The 18,290-nt window shown below is 38.1% G+C and overlaps 1 protein-coding gene across 1 annotated transcript in view; it reads right to left on the reverse strand.

Annotated features, from left to right (window-relative positions):
- The window catches only part of LOC124163032 (histone-lysine N-methyltransferase 2C-like), a 155,788-nt gene that overhangs the window by 67,613 nt on the left and 69,885 nt on the right, over positions 1-18,290 (reverse strand). Inside the window, exons 36-40 of the mRNA XM_046539843.1 lie at positions 16,179-16,382; positions 14,145-14,498; positions 13,323-13,497; positions 2,168-2,667; positions 1,388-1,674 (exon numbers count right to left, since the gene is read on the reverse strand). Coding sequence (XP_046395799.1) covers positions 1,388-1,674; positions 2,168-2,667; positions 13,323-13,497; positions 14,145-14,498; positions 16,179-16,382 — 1,520 coding nt within the window. The remainder of the gene's footprint in view (positions 1-1,387; positions 1,675-2,167; positions 2,668-13,322; positions 13,498-14,144; positions 14,499-16,178; positions 16,383-18,290) is intronic.

The raw sequence follows: 18,290 nt of genomic DNA on the forward strand, positions 1-18,290 counted from the left end.
GGGATACTTAACATTAGGAAATGTGTAACATTCACTTAGTCAATCCTATAAGGAGGAATTCATCTCAAATCATTTCCATAAAGAAAACTTAAAGGACTCTGTGATACGAATACAACCTGCAAAACAAAGACCTAAATGGCTATCATGGGAAAATTCTAATTACCTAATTTAAGTACAGGAAAGCTGGCAGGATTTACTCAATTCAAATGAAGATACCCCAGCATGCAAATAATTACCTCAACGAGCACAGGAATAATACTAATATCAGATCAATAAATAATCCAATACAACAACTTAAAGTCTACCACCTTGATGTTTCAAATAAAACATTCCACAAGAGAAGGAAGAACTCATATGAAAAATTAATTTTGAGCAACAATTATAATTGATACAGGTATTAATGAAAAAGCATGCCCAGCATCCAAAAAAACAACCTTTTCACACGGAGGTAAACAGAATAAAACAAGAAACTGCACATATCCTCATTAAATCTAATAAGAAAATATGGCTAAGAGTATAAGACAATCAATAATGAGAAGATTTGGAACCCTGCTATCCTTTATTTCCCAAATAAAAAAGTAAAAATTAGAATCAAAATTAAATTTTGGAGTTGGATTCTCCAAATACTTCTTCCATGGTTAGCTTATTCTAAGAAGCTAAACAGCAAAGAAATGATAATTTTCATAAATTCATGTATTTTTCTGCGGTGCTTCCAGATGTAACCTAATAGGCAACCAGTAACACTATGCTACATACTATACAGTAAAACAGTTTTGATTTTTTTTTGGCAGCCAGAAAGGGGAAATTAGGAAAGAGTAATGTAAAGGAAAATCAAATGAGAGACAATTTTGACGAACCAGAAAACCAGAATGTAAAGGTGTAAAGAGTGGGAAAAGGGTGAAGTCCAAGAACATAAAAAAGATGTTCCAGTGAATATTTATTTTGAATAAGAAACCTCCCAAAAATCAAGCCTTTATTTTTCAAGGGTTTAGTAGTGGGTTAACTAATTTGGAAGAAAAAATAATATCAATGATAATATTCGATTCGCACATATGGCACAACAAAAGAAAATTGATTTGATGCAAAAGAAATAAGAATTACTCCTCTCAAACTATCATTTTGTCACTCACAAGGTTCCAAAGTCTTAAAATAACCAAAAGAGCTTGAAAAGCTGAAGAGTATTTTTTATAAATTCTTGATAAATTACACACAGTTAAGTTGATATATGTGCAATTCCTATCATACCGAGTGATTAATTTTATTATACCAATGCAATTCATTCCAAAAAAAATCCATTCCATACCCACAAACATGCACTCATGGTAAGGAGAGTAGAAAATGAATTCTACACAAAGGGATCAAGGACCATCAATAATTTATCACTAACCTGCTGGCAAGGGCCAGGGTAAGGTGGGGGAGGTCCAGGATATGGGGGTGGTGGGGGAGGTGGTCCCAAGGTGCCCGGTGTGTGTCCCTGTGGTATTCCTTGCGTCATTGCACCAGGGATCATCATCCTTGTCACAGCAGAGACAACCTGAGGCTTGCCTCCTGGCCCAACAGTCACCATTCGAGGCCCTTCTCGGAGTAGCAGACCGCTGGTTGCACTAGTATTGCCAACCCCACCCTGCTGCACCAGACCCCCTTGGGTCAGCCTCATCTGAAGCCGTTGCTGCACTGTAATCAACGACAACCAAGTCTATTATTACCAAGTCTTTGAATCTCATTAGCAATAAAATTATTAATGTATGACTCGATTATATAAATATACTATATATTAACCCTAGATAAAATAAAACTCAACAGAGTATATATGTCAACTACAAGCAGTCACTCCAATTAGCCATTATGGCTGAGTACCCCATTCTAGATTTTATAACAAGAGTTTATTTTTCAATTATAAGAGAGTGACATAGAATTAGTCTGATATAAGAGCAGTTTCTGTCATGCTGAGTGAGTAATTTTATTACAGCTATGCAATTCATTCAAAAAATAGCATTAGCACATTAAATCATTGCACATCATTAATTTACAGCAAAAGTGCATTGCATCACAGGCATGCAACAACTTCAAGAATAACTTTAAAGAAACGAATGGCAGGAATTCAACATGCCCTCAGATTTCTCTTCTAATTTAATTATATTGAACAACATGGAAATTGAACACCAACCTTGTAAGTGGCCATGAATTCCAGGCCTCCCAATTTGCATTGGCATTTGGTGATGCTGGGAAGTGCCAGGCGTAGAACTTGGCGTTTGAGAGAAAGGTGACGTGCTTCCAGGAGAATGCTGAAAGTGACCACCCGCAACAGAGGAACCACCATCAGGGGAGACAATGCGTCCAGCTGGGGGTGTCCCAACCCCTCCCACGACCACAATGCCCGGCCTCCCCTGAATCTGGCCTGCACCCTGTGCCTGCTGCTGCTGCTGTTGGATGTGCTGCTGAGCCAATTGCTGCTGCTGGCCAAGCACGTGGGGAGGTGGGGGAGCAGGTGCATTGGCAGACAAGTGCTGCTGCTGCACTTGCAGCTGGTGCTGGATTTGCCTTTGGTGCTGGAGCAGCTGTTGCTGCTGCTGCTGTTGCTGCAGCTGATGCTGATTGGGTGTCACCAATGGCGGCGAAGACACAGGTGCAGCTGCATCACTCACCACCTCTGCAAGCTTGTCAGACCTGAGAAGGAGAACATCAAATCAGGGTACTAATACCAAACTAACATGACCTTGATTCTCTTCCTAGACTACATGACAGACTTCCTAGACAGATGTTGTTGATGCTAGAAGGTCATGACAATGGGAAGACAACAAGAAACTGCCGAATGAATTCGAAGGGCAAGAGCTAGGCAGTCGAAAATTGTTTTTCCTAGGATAACTTTTCCAGCATATGACTTCAAAGCCAAACAAGAATATTTTCAGATACACCCATGTCTCGTATAGCGCAATTTCGATTAGCGCAATTTCGACATAGCGCAAAGTCGTTCCTCGGGGAAACATTGCAACGCAGTGTAGCCTAATCAAAAATCTTAAACGCTCTCGTGATAAAACGTGAACTTGCGCTAGGCACACATGAAATTTCTATCATTTTACGCATATTAATATTATTGCTTGCCTCAAATCTTCTTTTTTGTTTATATATTAATCGAAATCCATTGCTGTGCAATGGCCAAAAGTATTACTCGTCATTAGGTCCAGATAGCCGGCCTACCAAAGTAATTTATCTCGTCTCCTTAACAGAATGAGTTAATTTAGATCATTAATTAAGCGTGGGGCTAGTGGAAATGAGTTTTTTTAAGCAATACTGGTTGAGACGTAATTTTTGCCGTCATAGGTTATCGGGCGATTGACTTCCAGGTAGAGAGTCTACGCTAAAGCCTTCAAGGTCATCGGTATTCACGGGGGAGAAATGGAGCGGTGGCCGAGTTGCGCATGAATAGCATCAACATATAAGAGGGTCCGCTGTAGAGTCTCAAACACAATAGCTTCGTTCCCTCCCCGCAGTCGTAGGCCCTCTGCGTCTCAAGAATACAGTTCAGCAGTAGAAGGTGATGTCGATAGAGCCATGCAGAGTAAAAACCAAGATAAAATGGCAAAAAATAGGAATTCGGGTAGAAAAATCAAGAATTTATCAAGAAAAACCATAAACCCAGAAGAGAAATTGATATAGGTCAATTGCTTTGAAAATGGAGAACATCAAAGCGATATTGCGCGGAAGTTTAAACGCACGATGCCTTATTCTGAATAAAGACGAAGTTAAAACATCTGTGACCTCAGCCGCACCAACTTCAACCAAGCGGTCTACACATACGGAAAGTTCATAGTGAATCAGTGCAAAAAGACGAGAGTGGTAATCGCTCCGAGACATTTAGTGAAAGCTCCGGTTGGTTCCAGAATTTAAACGGCAAGCAGGTATTTTCAGTGCGGCGATATCAGGTGAATCTGCAAGTGTTGATAGTGCAGTCACCACAACATTTTCTGACGAACTCCAAGCTGTGATTGAAAGTGGCTCCTTTCCCCCTCAACTAGTTTTTAGTGTTGACGAGACGATATTCTTTGGGAAAAGAATGCATTCTCGTTCATTCATTTTCAGGGAAGGAAAACCTGGGTCAGGTTTCAAGGCATTTAAAGACTGTTTCACGTAGCTGCTAATGACTCGGAGGACTTCAAATTAAAATGATTTATCATTCTTAAACTCCGCTAGCTATGAAATGGCATTCAAAGTAGCATTTACCTGTCATTTCGATGAGCGACAAAAGGGCCTGGGTGACACAATAGATGTTTTTAGACTGGTTTGAAAAATCATCAACTGCCGGCAATGCATTACGAACCCCTGAGATAGCAGATGTTAGCCCACCCGCACGACAGGAAGGAATTTCAAAAGCACGTAAGAATTTTTTTTAACGTGAATAAAAGTCTTCAAATGCGTGCATACTCTCTTTAAAGATGTTTTCAACTACAGTAAAACCTCACCTTAACGAACTCCCGCTAAACGAAGAACTCCGTTCAACGAACAAATGCTATTGGTCCGGCCAATTGCCTATGTAAACACATTAGTGAAAAACCCCGATGAACGAACTCCTCTTTTACGAAAACTCCCGATCAACGAAATGAAATTTCGGCGCGATCGAGTGAAATTCACCTCCCAATAACCAATTTTTCCGGTTAAATTTTTATTTTCATATGAATAATTTAATATTCGTAGCGTTGGAGGGCAAATCAGAGACTTCCACTGAATAAGCCAATCAGAATCGTCATTATTAACCGTAACCATAGCCTTCTGTCGTGTGTTTCCGCCGACCCCAACTCGCGGTTCGCGGCGAATTGCGAAAAATGTTAATGCTGACTTTCGTAAATAACTCAATGTCCCAATATTTACACGCTCAAAGATATGATATCTAGAGCTATGTACTTCGATCGCATTCTTTTGACGGTTGTTTAAGATACTTTACAGAATTACAACGCGTAAATTCCGAGAAGCATTTTTTTTCACTCGCCGCCATCTTGGATAACTTCTTTAAAATTTAACTAAATTACGGAAGATACTATGTGCGCGCTAGAAGATGAAAGCCAAAATGTGCATCTCTTAATTATCTTAATATATGACTCAGTAGTTACTCTTGTTTCATTCACATTGTTTATTTCAACTAGTGATGGGTCGGTTCGATTCCTCGATTCTTCGATTCCTCGATTCTCGGCCAAGAACCGGAATCGAAAACGAGTACTTGCCAAGGCGAAAAATCGATTCCGATTCCAGTAGTACTTCAAACAACAAAGTAAACGACCGCGTTTCCAACAGTCATTTGAATTTTCGCGCCACGTAATCGTAATAACAAAACACATATCTTCTTGGGATGTGCGAGTACTCGAAAATTCAAGTCGATCGAGTAGTTGGTACTCGACTCGAGCATTCCGAGTCGCATTACGAATGTCGAGTCGAGTAGTTAAGGTTACAGTGCTTTCGAGGCTAGTAGGTCCAGCAATCTGGCGATAGGAAGCGCTATCATGAAACTCATGTAATAATGCAGTTTTTAAAGCCGATAAGTCATTCTAATGCCTTGGCCTGGTAGTTTCAGCTTGCCGAATACACTATAGTTGTCGACGTGGGCGCCGAATACCTTTACGCCAGCCGCAGCGGCCGATCGTCTTCCTACCCGGCGCACACTGGTCCGAAATCGGAAAAAGCTGGAATAAAGTCCAAAATGACCTTTTTGGGGATAGAGACTTGAAACTCAGCGTAAATACTCATAAATCATTACCAAATATTGCTTTATATGCCATTTCACATAACAACGAACCTTTAGTGAGATACAGAGGCCCAAGCATGACCAATTTTTCAATGCCACGCGAGATATCGTTTTTCCTCAAAAAATCTTTGAATTTATCCAAGTGGTTTTGCGTTGGTGTGAGTTTTATGGAATATAAAACGCAATATTCCTTTGATCTGGTGCTTTGCCTATACTTTCAATGCCTTTCGAAGATTTTGGCTCTCATCTGTCGGGTTTTACAACGCAAAATGGCCGACCCGTTTTTCACGTGAAATTTGACATAAAGTAGACATTATCTTTCGTTTACGAAAAATATAACTCGGAAAATTTTAACCACAATATAAAGTAGAGATTTCTAAAGAGTACTAATAAGAAATCTTGAAAAAAAAAGTTTGCGAAGAAGGAAATAAGAGCGATTTTTCAATCGCGCGTCAAGGCTGAGCTACACGCTGCGGAACTTTAAGGCTCGGTAACAGGATGATTTTTCAAGTTTTTTAAAACATTAGTCTTGAAAATCGTCATTTAAAGCATAGATAATCGTCTTCATTGACTTAAAACACTAAACTGAGGATGTTAAAAAGGATTATGTATAGATCGACTTGACCATTTAGCGCATTACTCGAGTGAAAATACTAAGGATTGGATTTTTTTGGAACCATCCCACGCATAAGAAATATGCCTCGGGTATTGAAGTAAAGTGAAGAAATTAAGTCAGCATGCTTAAGAGAGAGAAAAAAGAACTATTTCCGTGAAAGACAACAACCGATACCCTTTTTCCCTTTCCACCTTCGCCGAGGTGAGTCGGGCGGTAGGGGGAGTTTTCACACCACAAGGCTCTTTTAGCCTTTTTTATTACTACGACCGTCCGATGTGATATTCATTTGTAGCGTTTAGTTTCTTTCTTGAACTTAAAGTAAGAGATTTTAAGGTTGATTAAATGACGTGAGAAGTATAGCATTTTTTTTGGCTCTACAAAACTAAAGTTTAGTTCTATAGTTGTTCGCTTCGACCACTTGAATTCCATGAAGATTCAAGATCCAAAAAATCGTTGATATAATTTTTAATAAAAATTCCAAAGTTTCCGAAATCTTGCAATTTTGGTGGGAAAGTACATGCCCAATAACACACATGTGTAGCAAAAGGCAATTTTCTGCAGGCAGTAATACTATAACATGGAGACGTCAAAACCTGCTGGCTGAGCATGTAGAATAATTGGTTTTTCTGCTTGAGAATTAGAAAGGGCCAAATATTACATAGATTCGTATACGTAGTATGTAATCTTTATTACAGCTATGAAAATTTCTGTACTCAGGTATATTCTGTTTTGAAATTTAGCTATTATATTTTAATTACATAGTAATTATTTGAAAGATGCTTTTGTCAACTGACTCTTTCACAGAGTAATATTTTTTAAAGTGGTTTTCTTGTTGCCTGGAATTAAGTGATATTTTTCTTGGAGCCTATGGCATCAGAATCGATGGAATCGGTATCGGTAGAATCGGAATCGAAATGTCAGAATCGGAATCGGGATCGGAATCGATAAAATTTTGGAATCGACCCATCACTAATTTCAACATCATCTAAAAAATAGGAGAAACTTTTGCATTTGCCGCAATCTTGGATAAAAAATATTCGCACTTAAGACACGAAAGCCAACATTTCCCATTGATCTAGACGTTACTTGAATTGAGTGCTTTATACTAAAGGTCAGTCTCTGTCTGTCGGCGATTGTAGCGATGTCCTAACGTGATGTGAACTCAGAGTAATCCTTACTCTGAGGATGTGAAGCGGTGTTGATTTTCTCCTGAGAAAAAGGTTTGCGACATGAAGAAGACGACACAGTCTAAACATGCCATATTTAGACTGGGCCAATGGTGATGCCTCACCCCTGTGGTAGCAACAAAAATCCATGAATGACAGCGGGATTAATTCAGCGGTGGTTGGCGGGAGTTGATGCACTCATGGGGAAAGTAGATTTCTTCCTCGATCGCTGCACGGGCCCAAACATAGGACTAACAATAAAAAAATGTGCGTGTTATTTTCTTCCCCCAACTGCAATAGCTAAGTTGCGACCTCTCGACCGAGGGGTCATTTCTGCGGCAAAGCGGCATTACCGTAGGATTTTAGTGGAGTTTTTGGTTTGTCGAATGGATGTAAGGGATCGGCGAAATTGAAGAGGACCATTTTGCAGGTAATGCAGCGGCTTTGCAAAGCTCGGAAGCGTGTTGCACCTGTCACCATATTTAGCTATTTTGCAAAAACCGGGTTTGCAGTCAACAGCATCATTATCGTGACTTATTTTACTTCAAGAACTCATGCATGAGGCCTTTCAAGCTGTTTTCTTATTCAGAGTTGTCAATCTGGTTTGCAGTCAACTGCGACCACGCGATGGAGAGTGATGACGAAAGCCATGAATCCTGGCAGGGTCTCTCAAAAGTCATGAATATTGAAGGGTCGTTTGATGAGTTCACTAGAATAGACTCAAATTTCGTTATCCGCGAAGCCAGCGAACTGAGGGTTGCAGAATATAATTTCTCGAAAACTCATTTTTCAAAATCGTGACGTATTTTACTTCGAGAACTCCTGCAAAAGGCCTTTCAAGATGTTTTCTTATCGGCAGTTGTCTATCCGGAATGCGATGGAAATGATGCTAGTACAATGAATTATTTACGATGCCCGCGACCGCAAATATTGCTATGGAGTATTCTGGATTCGACTGCCACCCACTGCGCTTTAATGGGTCGACGAAAGTCGCACTCGCGCCGTTATGGTAGAGCGATCTTAATTTCATGATGAAGCTATAATTGGCGCTGTTACTTTAACTTTATATTAGTAATGGTCAAATCTATCGAATTCTTAATTTTTCAGTGTAAACTTCGCGAATACATGTACTCTATTTCAAATATTGAGAATAAAGGGATGGCCTCGCGCTCACCGCTACGTAGCATACATTTTTGAAAACCGATGAAAAAGCACGCAAAGTGATTGAATAATACGAACTGAGGCTTCCTAAATGTGGTCTATTGCCCGCGATTTGCATTGCAGCTGAAGAAATAAGCACTGTTTTGATGTATGCGAAGGTAGAATGAAGATAACGCATGCAGACGTGCTTCAATTTCCGAGCCCCTAGAATGATGCAACGTGCGCATCACCTCCGGGGAACGAACTCCCGATCAACGAAACGGCAAAATTTCGGTCCCTTGAGTTTCGTTTAAGAGAGGTTTTACTGTATAAACATTTACATAATTAATGTTTTCTAAGGCTATTTATGGGAATATATATGTTTTAGAGGAAATTCAAAACCCAAGACCTATGCTACCAGGAACGCATCCCTATCTTCTCAATGTTAAAACGCTCTCATATAACGCAAATTCATATAGCGCAAAGACCCCAAGGAACGCATCCCTTACGCTATACGAGACATGGGTGTATTATTTTGTTATAAATTCACCTCTTTAGTCACAAAAAAATTTAGAGAGCACCATTAATGCTAAATTTCATTTAAATTCATTGCATTTCATCAATGATTAATTTCAGATCCATCTTTTGACAATTTAATTTCCATTCAGCTATCCCTGGTAGAGCCAATTATTCTACAGTTTAATTACAATTACATATGGCAGTGCACCTCAATGAAACCGAGATCCCATGGTGCCGTTATAACCACTCGCTAAAGCGAATTGTTGCTTTACCAGGGATGGAGCAAAAAAACCTATTGTCAACACATACAGGAACAAGATTGGTGTGGCTACGGAGAATTTCCATCTGATAACATTAAGCATAAATCCAGATGAAAGGCGATGTTTCTTTTCATCAAAAAATTTTCTTACCTTAACAACAAACTAGCCATTCAGTTTATAAGCGCCGTACTGAATAAAAACCATGCAAAGTATTGCTCTGTCAATCATTATCACAATGCACAATGCGAAGCCACTTTTCTATGTACTAAGTGCAATTAAATGACCATTCTATTATTTTGGTATTTTCCGCTGGTAATTCAAACAATTACTGATAAAACTTTATTGCAGTATTTAATGGCACAAATACTTCCATTGGTGTATGTTTATTGTTCCAGTATGTTTTGCGGAATTTATGTGAAATAAGGTATCGCATTTGTTTCTGCAGACAAAAACTGTGGAAGGTGGTAGAACAATCCTGCCTCAGAAGACTTTTTCTATCATCCAATGTAGTATCTTTATTATCTACAATAAAAAGTCTGCTAAGCATGCCTAGTGAAGTGCTTAAAATTGTTATTTTTCAAAAAATAAAGATCCATTTTGAGTGTTACTCCCACGAACATTGAAGTAACACACTAAGTGTATCCACGGCACTGCAATGAAAATGATTTGAATTGGTATAATAAGAAAAGATATTAACTTGATATTATTTCACGAAAAATAAAACACAGATATTATGCTGATGTCACCGATGTAAGTAAAACAAAAGCTGCATGCTGAAAGCATGCTGAAAGAAACTGCGACTAATATAACATGCATGGGTAATATATTCAACTAAGAAATGAAAAAGCATACGCATCTGATGGACCCTAATGCCAACAAAACTTATAAGTATGAATTTATTGATTTAAAATTCTCAATAATGACTGAAAAACACAAAAAAGAATGCAGAATTTTTAAATTAAATAAACCAAAAGCACATCATCGTATTTTTTACATACGTAATCACTAACAGTGCATTACCTGCCTCTAGAAGCATCATTGCTAGAAACATTCCGTACTGGGTTTTGTCGGGGAGTAGACTGTAAAAGAGTTCAATTTCATCTGCGTTACATCAAGCGGAGAATACTTCTTAAGATATTCCGCTTGGATCAGAGTCCTTTCTTCCACGGCATCTGGTTTACACCACAGTCATCACCAGCAATTATGAAGGGAAATAGCGCTTTTGTGCTTTAAATTAGTGTAACCAACCTCCCGAACACTCATAATTTGAACACCTTTCATAATTTAAAAAAAAACTTAATTTTTCAAAGAAATCTTTTGTAAATCCATGTTTTTTCAATATTTTGTTTTGTTTTGTGAAGGAAAATAATTGTTTTTATATTTAGGGGGGGGGTCCAGACCCCCAGACTTCATTCACCCTTTCCTACACCACTGGTCCATGGTTTGTCTGAAGATTTTTCCTATTTTCATTTCCAAACCTTAGCGTAACAGTTAAGGTCCTTAGCGTGTAAATATGTTTAAAAAAACAACTTGAAAGCCTATAAAAATGATTTTTAATTTATAAAAATATTAACATGTGTATGAAAATCTAAAAAGCATTCCTTTGGTTGTACGTACCCAGAAGAAACTTGATTAATTACTTCATTTTATAGCAGCAATTTAAAAATGCATTTGGATCCGAAAATATACGAAGATCCGGCTCTGAAAATCAAGGATCCGATCCGAATCTGGATCCGAAAAAAATCCTGGATCCGTCCATCCTTAATTTTCACCAAACTGAAATTCTCATTTATTGAACGACAGTTTATCACATGAATTTGAGACTGAGCACTACACGTTGACTTTATTTCCATCAGATCGCCAGCAATTACAGTAGACTCTCGTTAATACGAACAACGTTGTTACGAAGTTCTCGTTATTACGAAGCAAATCGTTGGTCCCGTCGAAAAGGCCTATCCAAGCTATAGTAAAAGAAACGTTATTACGAAATTTTCGTTTTTACGAAATTACGAACCCAAGTTCCGGTCCCGGCGGTTACAATATGAACTTTATTACGAAGTTACACGCACAAGTCACGGCATTTAGGTGGATATTCACAACACTTAAGTTTTAATAATCGCGCCACGTTATTCTCGTGTACTATGCTTAAGAGCGTCAATTATGTTTCTTTATTCAGTTTACGCGCTACATCATATAACAGCCCTCATTCCTGTGAAGTCGTGGTGACCCACTCATAACCGTTAGTAAATTGGATGTACAGTCAATCCTCTTCCTATGCACATTCGATGTACGAATTTTCAGAGATACGAGCATTCAAAACTTTCAAATTTCAAATTTGGCGCCTTTCGATTTGGCCGATACTACGCGGTTTGGCGCTGTGAAACTCTCACTGTAATCACCATCTGAATAAGATATCATTGAATCTGGTGTGAATTTAGGAACTGTTCAGCGTTTCGCCCGTTCTTCGTTACCGCGGGGAGACATTTTCTCGGCTCCGGATGCATCGCAGGCCCCGATGGATCAGGTCGCCACAATCGTGAGTTAGCGCATACGTGTAATGCAGTGTTGCATCCCGCAGGATAACCGTACTCCTCGATAACTTACATGCAGTCCGGCTGGCGAGGGGTGTCCGATTACGGCACAATAGGAGGGGTGGATAATCCTGCGTCAGCACGGTTTAAAGCCAATCGCTGTCCCCCAAACGCACCTCACACCCTCGTCTAAGTCATACAACGTTGTCAAATGCATATTCGAGCACCGAAATAAGCCTGACCAACCAAAATAAGCCCATTCTTCGAATCACAAGAACAAGTAATTATCCCTCTAGGTCCTTCACGCTCGTCGTCCCTTCCGGTTATTTTCTTCATGGAACACTTTGCAAGCGTTTCGCTTTCTTACCTGGCTCCCATACCCCCTACCCAGCCCATTGTCTGTTACTGGACAACTCTCGGTGGCCGGACTGTAATTTTATCAACCTTGGAACAAGGTCTTGGGGCGCATCTAGTTTGAACATCGGAGTTCATGTGTTCGGGAAGATATCAACCTCCGATTGCGTCATGGCGTAGTCTTCTGTTGAAAAACTGAAACGAATTTTCTTGTTTATATATATTTCCGCGTAATTTAATAGCGTTTATAATACACTATTTCTTTCGACGATTCTTAAAAGAAACGTTCTTACGAACTTCGTTATTACGAACCTCCGATTTTTCGGCCCCGTGAACTTCATAATAACGAGAGTCTACTGTACCGGGATTAGGGACTCTTGCTGAAGGTTTTCCGGTGCTCTCCCTACGGCACGAGCCAACACCAAAAGGTCCTCGTAGAAACAAATTTTTTTACATGCTAATCATAAGGTCAATTGACGGAGCTTCTGCTATCTCTTGTAATGTCGGTCTTGTAATGTCGGTCTCGCAATAGCCCGTTTAACAAGGTTCCACTGTATTTCATTTTTTGTAAATGATGTGTTATGATTGAGGAAGTGCTGGGTTTAAGGACAATCACCCTCCCTATTTAGCTGCATTCTTCAATTGATAAAAATCAAACTAATATGTCGCTTGTTTTTTATTTGTGCATAATTCAATCGAGTATATCATACACAACTCTGAAGCTATTCCGCAGTGCGACTATTAGGACGGGAAATTGAAGGGACAAGTAATTCTGGCAAGATATATTTTATTGCAATGGTTCCTAAAAGAAATGCTCATATGAACTTCGTTATTATAAATCTCCGGTTTTTGGGTCCCGTGAAACTCTTAATAACGAGAGGCTACTGTACTTCACTCACCTCCATTTCCAATTATATTATAATAGAGAGAATATCTAATGTTGCCTAAGGGAATTTATCACAAGAATTTAACAGATAGGAAAACACAATAAACAAAACTCACCTATCTCTTGGAGTAGCCAAGTCACGTTTCACACTCTTAGTCTCATCCTTGCTATCTTCATCTTTATCATCTTCCAAATCCAAATTTTCATCTAATATATTTGTCTTTTCACCACCAGTTGCTATGTCCAACTCAGGATCAGCATATTCCAAAATGTTGAAGTCATTTCCCATTTCTGTAATAACAGATTAAGCAATAAACAATTGAATGTTATTCAGTTTCATAATATGAAATTCAACTGAAAACTAGTGATCAGAGACAAAATTTTGGGATCAAGAGTATTGACTACTGAAAGCCATATATGAAAGAGATTACCACAGAAATTAAGATTTATTCTCTATCATTGGAGGGAGGCAATAAAAAATTAAGAATAATTTCAAAGAAAACGGGCCAACAATTAATGTAGTGAAAGTGGAAACCTGTTCAGTACTATGGGAAAGAGGACAGTGCTAGTGAGCAGCAGTAAAAGAAAAAGCCATGCTACAATAAGTAAGGAGTATCATTTCACACTTATTTGCTAACAAGGAGCACATAATTGAAGGACTTTGAGATATAAGATTCTTGATATCAATTTTTGTCACCTTCACAGCCATATGAGCTTTTGATGCTGGTACAAACAATAGTTGATGCATTTAATAATGAAAGAGAAATTAAATAAAGAAAACAAAACTACCTCAAAATTATTGGATTGAATCAGTATGATGCAAAATCATCAGGGAAGAAATATAATTTACTATCAATACCAACTAATTAAGTTTAGTTAAAAAAAACAAACAATGACCATAACAGCAAGATAGATACATCTTTAGCAAACATAATTACCTAGAAGCTCTTCATCATCATCCCCGATATCGCCAAGTATTCCACCAACACCTTCAACCTCCATTCCTCCATCTTGCTCCAATTTTTCCAACTCAGCAGTCACACTTTCAGGGATTTCTTGTGAATCTCCAGATGGTGTGGCTCCAGCTACAGAAAGTACAGCAGCAGCAGATCCAGGTGAAATGGAGGACGGTGCAATGGGTGAGGGTATAGAGGTGGTTTGGGATGAGACAGCCATTCCAGACACCTGCATTTGTGGACTTTGGGGAAGAACTTGTGGGGACTGTGCAGGTACGGATGGCATCACTGGACTAGAACTTCGACCTATTGGAATCTGCATACTCAGACCTGGACCTAAAAACACAAGATGCCAAATGAAAATTCAACAAGTTGCCATATTTGAATCATATGTTCTTAAGAGATAAAAATATTTTTAGCAGAATAACAAAATGACGGAAAATATATTCAACATTGAAGGCTTGGATTGGATATTTCTGTAATTTACAACCTACAAATGCACCGAGTAACTCCAAGGCCTTCATGCAATAACACAATTAGTATATTACATAAATCTAGAGCCTCACAATAGCATAAAAGTATTGTTGAAGTCACAATAAATAAATTAATAATTAATAGTAATTGCAATAAATAAAGCTTCAGGCATAAACTTCAAAATAAGTGAAGCAAACTTGTGATGAGCAGTGCTTACACATTTAAAGAACAAAATACAGTGCAACCTCGATAAAACGACACCCCACGGTGCACCAATAAACACTCGCTATAGCGAATTGTCGCTTTACCGGAGGTGGTGCAAATAATAGCCAATATACCTCATATTACTCTTTTATTTTTATTTTCTCGCTTAGACGTGTTTAGTGTTTTTTTGGCCATGGTGTGTTCCATCAAATGCTTTCTATTCATGCAACTCATGGACGTGCGGGTATGCTGACGACTGCTTTCTGCCGCCCGAGGAACAAAAGAAGATCAAGCATTCGCGAATGCTAATGCCACAATATTTTCACCAAAATTAACTACTTATTTATCGAACGACAGTTTACCACATAAATTTGAGCCTGAGCACTCCATTAACTTCATTTCTAACAGATCGCTAGCAATTACAGAGATTTAGGAGTCTTGGTGTAAGTTTTTCCGGTGGTGAAACCCTCGCTATGGCGAGAGCCAACACCAAAAGGGCCTCGTAAAAACAAAATTTTTAACATGCTTATTATAGGATCAATTGACGGTGCATCGGCTATATCTCGTAATAGCGGGGGTCTCGCTATAGCCCGTACTCGCTTTAACGAGGTTCCACTGTGCTACTATATTCTAAAGAAGAACAAGTGTAAAAAGATATGACCACCTTAATGTACGATCTTAACAGTGTTTTAAACACTCAAGTCTCATTTATTGAAAATACAATAAGAACTGAGGTACTGGCCATTTACTTAGCTTTTTAAGATACCATGTAATTTCATTTTTAGCCATTTCTGTTGGAAACCTAAAGTAAAATTTAATGGCATTAATTCATTTGATATCTTGCAGAAATCTAAAAGGGGTTATGGTGTAACAATGAGGTTTCCAAGAACTCAAAACTATATCAAAATGCCATAAAATATTGACATAATTAATGTATAACATGACTATTATTACACTGAGTGAAAGACCTTCACCACTAGTGAAATTGTGCCAAAAACTGACCAGATCAATGTTCTTTCGTGCAATACCCGACTGGCACTTCATTGAATTTTCATTGCTACTTCTTATTAGTTAAAAAAAAATTAAAATTCAATTACTGAAAATAACAAAGGTAATAATTCAGAATCAATTAATTTGATGGGAAAAGGAGAGAATTCCTAGTTAGTTCATAAACCAAGCACGATATACACATGTGTGTGACAATGAAAGCACATCATTCAAATACTAACCAACCTCCAACACAATTAACGATAAATTAAAATTCAATTAGAAGTTATAATCTCAATCTTTCACATCTAACTAAAGTAAAGGTAGAGAAAAATGCAAATGAGCACTCACTTGGAGCTCGTTGAAGACTGGCCCCTACAGGATTCCCAGTCAAAGCCCTGGCAAGGCGAGCCTGCTGCACTCCATCTGGCGGTAATTGTCTCAACTGCTGCCCTTGCTGATGTTGCTGCAACTGTTGCTGCAAATGCTGCTGTCTCTGAGCCAGCAACAATGCAGCCTGGTTAGGGCTCAATGGTTGAGAGCCCTGAGTCACTTCTGAAACATGATATGGAATTTACAAAAATAAAACTTTTATAAAAAAATAAGGAGTTCATACTGATAAATATTTAAATTCAACCATCAAGAAATCAACATTTACAATATCTTAAGTTTATTAGGCAAAGTTACAAAAGCCTTCAATACATTCTTTTTTGATTGCCAATGCCATTAATAACTATCTTTATTGAGAAACAGAAGACTCCGTTAAAGTAATACATGATTGGCTTAAAACAGGCTAGGCAACAAAAATACCAGTGACATATGATTTTAATAAATAATTATTCACCAATCAACAATACCTACATCAGATTCACCAGCTGCTGATGGTAAAGAATTTTCTGAAGATAATCATTCACTAATTCATAAGATAAGAGGAAAAGAAGAGATGGAAGGTAATGTTGCTGGGAATAATTTCATTGCTTTAGACACTTGTTCTGAGCATTATGTATTATACGATCACTCCCAACTAGGAACTGGAATTACTATCGTAGAATGATAACACACTGACACCAAGTAAAGGTTAGGGGTAATTGATTTTCGTTTAATGTATATTATACATTGAGGACTAAATGAACTGACCCTGATTTCAAGTAATTTCCTCAAAGAAATATTTACACCTGCATCAATGCTCCCATGCAACCCTTAAACATATTTGAATGAATCTTATGCATCGAGCAATGATAAAAAAAGACATCAAAACAAGACACGACATGTTCAATTGTTCCTAAGTGATCCTAATGTTTTATGTCAAAAACTTAACATTTGGTCCACTAAAAACCATGAGAAAAAATCTGTCCAGCTCTCATCAAGTCATTTAGACCATAAAACTAAAGTGAAAAACTTTAAACATGCTAATAATAACTCATTAGAATTAATTCTCTTGACTTCAATGGATAAAATTAAATAAATGTGTTTTTAAAACATAAGAAGTACTCTTACCCGCTCTCAATTCAACAAATGTAAACGTTCAGATTAATTCAACTCCTTAACTCTTCCAACTTAAAAGTCTATTATCTAGAACAGCGTTTCCCAACCAGTGGGTAGCGACCCACTACTGGGTCGCGGGCGGAATTTAAGTGGGTCGCGGCGTGGCTCTGGAAAATTTACCAAATTTAACTGATTCACCAGATAATTTTTAATTTATGTATGTGTCATTTTTATTATTTTTATAACATAAAAAATCTTGGTACAATGCTTGCCTATTACATTGAAACAAAAACAATAGCGTAACAGTGCTTGTACACGATCTGGCAACGCATACATACGTATTTGTATGTGTGTGTGTAATCATGGGTGGGGTAGGGGTGGGTCGCGAAAATGGAAAAAATTAAAAGGTGGGTCACTAGACATAAAAGGTTGGGAACCACTGATCTAGAACAGTCACGTTTCTTCTATTAAAGCAATATTGCTAAAGTTCAACTTCATCTTTCAGCATATATATTGTATGCTACCAGGCAAACTAAAACAAGGAGCATCCAGGAGGACTTTTTTTGCCTTTTCACTCTCTAAGTTCTTCTGAAGAAAGGAAAAGCATTTGCTGAAATGCAAATATTTCAAGAGAGAGTACAATTTATGCTTACTTTTCATAATTATTCCCGCCAAAATGAAATATATAGTACACCATTTCCCACAGTTCCACACATACGGATCATCCACTTCTAAGTTCTCATCCTTGTTTCATCCTTGAAATGTAGACTATTTGTAATGCTTTTAATGTTGAATTTCACACTAAGTTCTCCATGGCAGTAGTCATAGAAATAATATAAATAAAAAACACGCAGATTCATCACAAAGAATCCTAATATGTATTAAAAATTACTGAAGTTCACCCTTGGAAAATTAAATAAAGGGTGCCTGTCCTACCGTAGAAGTGCCATGTCAAAACAAAACTTCATGTAAAGAAAA

The sequence above is a fragment of the Ischnura elegans genome, chromosome 1 (assembly GCF_921293095.1).
Source record: "Ischnura elegans chromosome 1, ioIscEleg1.1, whole genome shotgun sequence".
NCBI lineage: Eukaryota > Metazoa > Arthropoda > Insecta > Odonata > Coenagrionidae > Ischnura > Ischnura elegans.